Source organism: Dermacentor albipictus, chromosome 1 (genome assembly GCF_038994185.2).
Source record: "Dermacentor albipictus isolate Rhodes 1998 colony chromosome 1, USDA_Dalb.pri_finalv2, whole genome shotgun sequence".
Classification (NCBI taxonomy): Eukaryota; Metazoa; Arthropoda; class Arachnida; order Ixodida; family Ixodidae; genus Dermacentor; species Dermacentor albipictus.
Genome location: NC_091821.1, coordinates 398,663,205 through 398,671,980, shown reverse-complemented (window position 1 = coordinate 398,671,980; position 8,776 = coordinate 398,663,205). Strand labels below are relative to the sequence as shown.

The following is an 8,776-nucleotide window of genomic DNA, read 5'->3' as shown; positions in this document are numbered from 1 at the left end:
GCCAATCAACGAATCAAAGAGCTCCACGGAACGCCGCCTAATATTTCCTTCTTTCTTTTTTACTCTTTTTGTGCGCCCGGCATCAGCCGCCGTTTGGTCGTATGAAAGAGGCTGCCAGCTAGGTCAGTCGCCCTCTTCGTCAGTGTTCCCGACGGCCGCAAGCTCTCCTGGTAGAACACTCTGCTTGCACGTTTTGCTGTAGGAAACTCCTCATAATGTCGACGGTGGAAGTTACCGACAAGGTGAGATCCGTTGCGTCGCATGCAGATTATGTGGCTGTTCCCTTGGAAGCGGATGCTGCTGACCTGTAAACGCGCCTGCGGTGCCGAATTTGATGCAGTGCGTTTCGCAGTGATGCTTCACTTAACACGTAGTACGTCTTCTGAAGCACCCAAGTTTTGTTCGGCGATAAAATTTATAGCTGAATTGGCTCCAGTGGCGTAGCCAGACTTTTTTTTCATCTTTGTTTTTTCTTTTGGAGGGGTGGGCGTGGAGGAGAGGTAGACGCACTTACCGATGCCTCCTTTGACTTAACCAACGCTGACTTGACCGAAGACGGGGAGGGGGTGAGAGGGGAAGCTGGGCGGAATTTCGTGGAGAGGGGGCACGCGCCCACTGTGCCTCCCCCCCCCTCCTTTGGCCAGCCCAATTCACGCCACGTCGGTATTTTTATTTTAGGTTTTCTTCGACATTGAGATTGGAGGCAAACCGGCCGGTCGTATAGAAATTGGTCTGTTTGGCAAGGTTGTGCCCAAAACTGTCCAGAACTTCAAGGAACTATGCCAAAAGCACCTGACAGAGGTGAGCTCAGCTAATGCTGCTAATAAAGTGTGCATGTCTTTAAACTTCACTACTTTTTTCTTTCACTTTGTAGAAATCAAAAGATGGTGGCCTTGTTGGCTACAAGGGCAGCAAGTTCCACCGTGTTATTCCAGACTTCATGCTGCAAGGTGGTGACTTTACTAAAGGAAATGGCACTGGAGGTGAGATTGGAGTTGCCATGGTCTCTAGAAAAATGCTCTTAATTGCAACCATTTTCACAGTGCTTAATTGTAAACTATGGCACCTGCTGTGGTGGCACAGTGGCTTGTTGCGCTGCTAAGCCTGAGGTCGTGGTGTCAAATTCTGACGGCATCTGGATGGGGGCGAAATGCAATAACACCCATGGTCCCATGCATTAAGTGCACGATCTGGGATGGTCAAAATTAATCCGTGGAGTACCCGACTAGGGCATGCCTCATAATTGTGGTTTTTGCATGTAAAACCTCATAATTAAAAAAAAAAGTATATGGTATATTCTTTAGTGTGCTGTTGAATTACCAAGCTGCTACAAAGAACAACTTGAAGCTAACAATATGGGGGTATCGGAGAAATGGAAAATCATTTCTTCAGTAGTTTAAAAAGCAGCTTAGTGTGCTGGAGGGTAGAGACAAAAAATATAATCACAGCTGCTATGTGAAAATATTAGAATTATCAAAGTAATGTTAATTGCCATATCTCAGATATTTGGAACCTTTATTGTCTCTCAGCAGTAGTGAATATTGTATTCCATATTTGTGATCTGTATCAATCTAGTCTTTCTCGATATTTTTATTTATAGCACTTTAAGCATGTTTTCTTAGGGGGGCTTTGCCACTTAGACATGTTATGTATACATCCTAGAATTGCTCTTTTTGCTTAATTTGTAGGACGTAGCATCTATGGAGATCGATTCGCCGACGAGAACTTCAAGCTCAAGCATTATGGTGCTGGCTGGCTCTCAATGGCCAATGCTGGAAAGGACACTAATGGGTCACAGTTCTTCATCACTTGCAAGAAGACCAATTGGCTAGATGGCAAGCACGTTGTGTTTGGCAAAGTTCTTGCTGGAATGGTGAGTTTCGTGAGCACTAAGCCAGTTGTGATAACTTCAGCAGTTTGAGAGCCAAGTTTGCACAAGTCTTTGCTGCTTATGTTGCAACATGTCCCGTGACAGAGCACACAGTGCATACAATTTAGATAATCACATTGGGAATCTTTTACCTGCATGTTGCTTTTTTTCGTATGTATAGTGTGCATCTCACATGAACTTAACTCTATACTTCATCTCGCAAGTTGTTTTTGCAATGCTACCAGAGATACGAGGCATACACAGTCAATACCCTTGCGCAATGGAATATAGTACCGTGCGTAGCTGTCTGAATAATCGCAGGATTAGAGAGCTTTGGTTTTTCTTGGGACATATGTTACAGCGATAAGCGACATGTTAGGGCGCATCGTATATCGTGAATTCAGCAGCTGCTGAGCAGAAGATGCGGCACAGATGAACAGATCTCGAGGGGCATTCAGCTTTCCTATTCACTAAGAGCAGTCTAGCAACTTCCACAGTGCTTCTGTGAGACTTGTGAGATGGAGTATCGTGAATGCCTAAAGGTATCTGTTCAAGTGACACATAACGAAACCAGACAGTTTAACTGCTATAACTTATTGGCAAATAAAGTCTGTTTAGTCCTGGAACAACTGGCAAAAGCCATAGTACTGGTACTAAAGCTAAGTAGTAAAGCGAACTTGTCCGTTCATTGAAATGTTACAATGCTATGCGCATATTCCAGTTGCATGACAAAATGATTGCAATTGTTTTCCAAAATTCCACGAAGTTGGTTACCTTGGAAAGCAACTTTTGATTTGGACACTCTTGTTTTACATTCCTACATGCATTTCAAATATAGGCCGGAAATGCCATATGGCCAAAATAAATGAATTGCTGTTTTACAGTTGTAGCTTGGAAAGCTCATTATCCTTTCTGAAGGCTCTGTAACAGCATGGACTGAATGGGAAGAGTTTACTTTTTACACTTGCAAGAAAAGCTTGATGGGACCCTGCCATGTTTGAGACTGGACAGCAGTAGGCATCTGCTGGGTGTAGTGAAATTTTATGTGTCAGAAGCATGCAGCTAGCATGGTCTACACTTTTGTTAATCCCTTAGAAGATCCTGGAGCCACAGTATGAGCTGCACATGTGTGGCCCACGCATTAGGTAATCTTTGTAAAAGAGCGATTTCTGCACAGCGCTTGGCATTTTGGTGTTAGCACTGTGCTATGCGATACATCCCAGACAGGCTTGTGACCTTCTGCAGGCACTTCCCAAGCGAGCTGCAATTAACTATGCGTTCCCTCCTCTTTTTGTGTCAACAGGATGTCGTGCGCAAGGTGGAGAAGGTTACCACGGACAGCAAGGACAGGCCAACAAAAGATGTTGTTATTGTGGACTCTGGTGTGCTAACCGTGGAGGCTCCTTTCCCCACAGCTTGTACTGCTGCCACTGAATAGGGGGCAAGTAAAACCACAAAGAGAGAGTGTGCAATCATCTAATGCTCAATTATGCACCCCTCCCCCCTTTTTTTGTTCATTACTCAGGGTACCTTGCAATTAGGAATGCCCATTTCAGGATCATTCCGTATGCAAACAGGATCGTTAAGTGAAGGCTGTGCTCAAATGTTTTCAGTTTTTTTCTTAAACCATACTGTCAATAAAATGGTTACTTTGTCGACATGTGGTCTGGCTCTGTGTTGTACAGTGTAAGTGGTCCTGCCAGCTTCAGTTTCAATGATTGCCGAGGAGCACCAAGGTGTGATTGTTTCACTGCGACAGTGGGAGTGATGCCGTGCTGTACAATGGCAGAGCTAGTAATGTTGCTTTGTGCAAGGCTACATCTTGGCAGTATGTGTACTATATGTGACAACAGTGCCAACACAATGTGGTGTGTGGAGTTGAGGCGGTCAAGATGACCATGCTTTTACTATCAACGTTCCATTGCTTGTACGAAAAGGTAAACTGCTTATTACCGTGATGCTGGACCATGTGTTGGCTGCGTGAAGCAAACTCTTGCTCTACCTTTGTCTTATCGTAAACTGGACAGCATGAACTGTTAAGCATTACTTTCCATAACTATGCGTTCTCCTGCAATCGCTTCCAGTGTAACCCAGTAAAACGCAGAACTTTTACCAAACTCTCAGCATTAACTGTCCCTGTCCCGGATGCAGCTTGTACATTAAACAAGTGCTGCTTGCTCGAGCTTGTTGGTTCATGCTGACACTGGAGAAAACCAGCGAAAAAAATGACTCGAACAGGACACCACAACTCTGGACTGGCAACAGACATATTCAAAAACACTGATCAACCCTGAAACATCAAACCGCCGACCCGTGCGCAAAGCTTTTAGCAAAGTACAAATTCTTTAAATCGATGAACACACCATTTTGCCCGAACTACCACGTCTTTAAATTCAGCCTTTTAGAAAAGCTATCTCTTTATATCGCTCAGAGAGATAGAAGGAACACTAGCTGATGCATTTTCCTTCCTCTTGTATAGTGATATAAAACGCCGAAAGTATTTCTTACGGATATCGTGCTGCCCCTGCCAAGAATCGTCACACTTTCAAAAAGTGGTGCACATGTAGTCGCGAAGCGCCATGTGACCAGCGCAATGCTCGCACATCCGGTCATTGACGCATCGGCCTGCTTGGCCAATATAGACCTTACCACACTTCAACGGGATTTTGTAGATAACATCTGACGCGCACTTAACGTATTTGTTCAGATGCTTGGTTTTGCAGGCGCATTTCTTCTTTCATTGAAAATGCTGGCAAGAACCAAGCACGGCGAGGCTGGCGAGGCCAACTTTACGTTACTACCAGTGGCGTAGCCAGAAATTTTGTTCGGGGGGGGCTACGCCACTGGCCCAATATATATATATATATATATATTAAATATATATATATATAATATATATATATATATATATATATATATATATATATATATATATATGTGTGTGTGTGTGTAGCTGCACGTTTTTCCCTGCCACCACTTCTGCAAAGAGATTGAAAATTTTCGGCAAACGAAACTATCAAGTTTAAAACTCCGTGACTCAACAATGAAAAATGATATCACAGTTCTGTGAATTGCATCGAATAGTACATCTACAGCGGACAAAATAAATATTTTACACATGAATCTCAAAAACATTTAGTATTGTGGAAATACGGCTTTTGCAGAACCCTTGTACACAACGTAAGCAATTAACGTAAGATACAAATTGACACAGCAAACTTGTCCGCTTTGACTGTTATAATAAATGCCGTTTACAGAACCACAATATCTGTTCTTCATGCATAGCTATTAGTTTGCAAACGCCGTGCTTCTATTTTTTCAAACTTTGGAATTTTCCAAGATATTTTAAACAAAATTCAGGCCCTAAATCGAAGTTCTGTTAACAGACACTAGGATTTAACTTTCTGTCTCAAATGCAACCAATTTCAATAAAAGCGATTAGCAGGATTATCTCAGAAAAGCGTTTTTGCGTTTTACAAGTATTTGAATAGGCCGCGTCGGATTGGGCCCGAGCTGAAGCTTCCTCTTAAACAATTTATCGAGGGATCAAATACATGAATAATAACTGCATTGTCATTGCCAAAGATGCTGCAAACGAATTCTTGAAAGCTACGCTCTGTAAATAAAAGTAAAATATGTATTTTTTTCATAAAATATTATACTGGTATGTGCCAAAAATTGTGCCCAACATAACTGACGTCAATGCTTCCATGTTTTTTGTCTATTTATTAAGTAAAGAAAATATTACACGAACTTTAGAACTATATCAGTTCGAAACCAGGAAAGCAGTGCATGCCGCTGATATGAAAAATTAAAAGGCAGTGAACTGAACAAGTTGAGGACAAATATCTTAATGAAACTTTGTCGTTCAAGAACCGTGCTTACATTCTTGTATATATGCAATGGCCAGTGAAAAATCTCAATGACGCTGTCGTTTGTTCCATTGTATTACGCAGGAGTAGCTGTCCCTTGTCGTGTATCGTGAGTAATTGCACCGAAGTTATAGTCGCGACAGAGAGCACGTATAAAAAGCAGGAGTTCTGCAAGATATATGAGGGCAAGTCAAATGAATGAGCCAACAACGGGGTACTTTATTTAAAAGTAGTCTTCATGAGAATTTAGACATTTGTCCTATTGACTAACGAGTTGCGTGTTTCCCGTCTTATAAAACTCCTTGGGTTGCTGCTTCAAAAAGTCTGTATCTGGTTCCCTTGAGCTGTTTTTTCGGTTGCCCCAAAATGTAGAAGTCGCAAGGTGACAGGTCTGAGCTGTATGGCGGATGTTGCAGCGTTTCCCACTTGAACTTTGCCAGTTTTGTATTAACCACATAAGCGACGTGGGGACAGGCATTGTCGTGGAGCAAGATGACCCCATTCGTCAATTTTCCACGTTGTTCGTTCTTGATTGCGACACGCTGCCCTTCTGGCGTTTCACAATATCGGCTATCAATTATATATATAATTGATAGCCTCTCAAGATTTAGCAAATTCTATCAGTAATGGACCCTGTCGATCGAAAAAAAAAGTCAACAACACCTTTCCAGCGGAAATGATGGCCTTTACGTTTTTTGGGCGTGGTAAATTCGAATGTTTCCGCTGTAAGCTTTGCCGTCGTGTTTCAGGCTCGTAGAAGTGGCACCAAGGTTCGTCCCCGATCACAGTTGCAAACAAGAAGTCGCCATGCTCATTGTGATACCCGATCAGATGAGTCAAGGCAGCGCGAAACTTCTTCGTCTTCTCGCGATGGATAAAAATCTTGGGGATCCATTGCGCACCAAAGAGCCGATAGCCGAGAAGCTCATGAATTATGGCGTGAACCGAACCGTGACTGATGTTCAGACGGTCTGCCAGTTCATCGATGCTTATCCTCCGTTCTTGTTTCAGCAGCTCATGAACCTTTGAAATTGTGTGGGGGGTGATTGCACGATGGTTTTGGCCCGGTCTTGGAATGTCTTTGCAACGTCCTTTGAACCGTTTGCTCCAACGATTCACAGTGGTCAATGAAATGCAGTGTTCAACGTACACGGCAGTCATATGGTGATTATTTCTGTTTTCGAAACACCTTCAGCTATCAAAAACTTCGCGACACCGAGTTGTTCAACTTTTGAAGTGTCCATTATGTGACGCAACCATATCCAACCCAGTGTATGAGAGCATTAAAGAACATTTATCTTCACACCTGCGTGTCACTTTTGTAAATGAGACATGCCGTTCTCCTACGCGCATGCCTCGCAGATAATGAACCGAACCATTATTGCGCGGTTAGGGTAGACTCACTTTCATTTGACTCGCCCTCGTACATTAGAAATGCAAAGATACAATGCGATATGCAAATGCGAAAATACTGCTTGATAAAGGACAAAAAAGTTTCACTGGAAACAAAGTTCACTGCATGTATACACAAAACCTCGCAACAAGATATTTAAGTATACGTATAAGTCTCCAATGAGTCTATGTATGTAACTGTATAAGTTAACGGTATATAATGCGTCTAATAACAGTATAACTGTAATAACTGTATAATGCGTACATAATACTGTAATAAAGAAGTAACTGTATATAATGCGTCAAACAAGGCAAATAAACATGTTGCACAATCATAGATTCACAGAATCCTAGATTCCGCCTCCATTCCATCCACTCCCCCCGATGTATTGCGCGCGACGGAAGGCGGCGCGCTTGCTCCCCGCTTTTCTCCTTTGCGCACACAAGACTGAGCCACCATCGTCGGCTCACCCATTCCACCTCCCCTCCTACGCTTTCACTCGCACATACAGCATGCAGCGCGTAGTCACGATGTTATCACCCTTGGACTTTATACGAAACATGAGGGCGATGGCAAGAACGCGCCTGGAGTGTCCATATAATTGCTTTCGCAATAATATAATAAACGTATCCGGCAACTGAAGCGTCCCGTCGCCCATTACTTTCCGCAAAAGAAGTATCAAAATCGAACTTTCACCATGCGACAATTCGCTGCGCCGCAACAATGTATTTTTTTTTTTCTGTGAGGCGGAGGCACCGAAAGGAAAAAGAAACGCATAGGAAAGTATCTTGGCCAGAATCTAATGCCTACTTCGGGCACCTAATGGGGCTACGGAAGGAATACCGAAGAAAACATGAGACGCTTGGTCCACTGAGAACCATACGCATACTTCTCAGTATCCTACAGCGGCGAAAGAAGACTTTCCGGAAAGGTTCCGCTCAAGGAATGCGGTGCAATCCTTCGAGTCCCCACAGTGATGGCGGCGAGCGACCATGTTTTTTTTTCCCGTCTGCTAGCCAGAAAACGTCCAAAACTCTGTCCGGTGAAAATCCACTCGGCCAGAGCAAACCGAACGCGCACCAAAGTGTACCGCACGGTGGTCGGGGCCGTACGAGAAAAACGTATGCGCTCTGGTTGGCTCTGGCAGCCCGCAGTTAGGGTAGCAGGAACAAAAAAAAAATCGAAGAGGCTCAATGTGTCCTCGCGAATAAAAGTCAAAGTAGAAAAAATAAATAAGAACGTATTTACTTTGGCTGGCTTGAGTGTCTTGACATGGATGTTCTGGCGTAGGTTAAAAAAAAATGTTTATATTTTTTTATGTGACATGACGGCACAAATGAACCACCCCAACGCTTCGTCTCATTGGACCTCGCTGCCTGTTTGTCAACTCGTCTGCTAGTGTGTTGATTTGGCTTGTCTCGTTGTATGTTCCGATGTAAGACTTTAGAAAAGTCAATAGACATTTGGCGTCAAATGTTTATAACAACCTTAAACCCACAAAGTTCCGCAATTGAAAGTCTAAAGCACAACTTTGGAAATGTCAATGCACCTTTCACATCAAGAGCTTATGAGATTTATACACATAAAGTTTCGCAATTGATATCCATACGCTCCACAGATTCCGTGGCCTCAGTGAGATAC

The 8,776-nt window shown here is 43.2% G+C and overlaps 1 protein-coding gene across 1 annotated transcript; it reads left to right on the top strand.

Annotated features, from left to right (window-relative positions):
• On the top strand, positions 1 to 3,528 carry LOC135921297 (peptidyl-prolyl cis-trans isomerase B-like). The gene is made up of 5 exons (XM_065455619.1): positions 1 to 242; positions 679 to 801; positions 875 to 983; positions 1,689 to 1,873; positions 3,174 to 3,528. The coding sequence occupies exons 1-5, from the start codon at positions 216 to 218 to the stop codon at positions 3,306 to 3,308; spliced, it is 579 nt and encodes a 192-aa protein (XP_065311691.1). The 5' UTR covers positions 1 to 215; the 3' UTR covers positions 3,309 to 3,528.
• Positions 3,529 to 8,776: the final 5,248 nt, after the last annotated feature.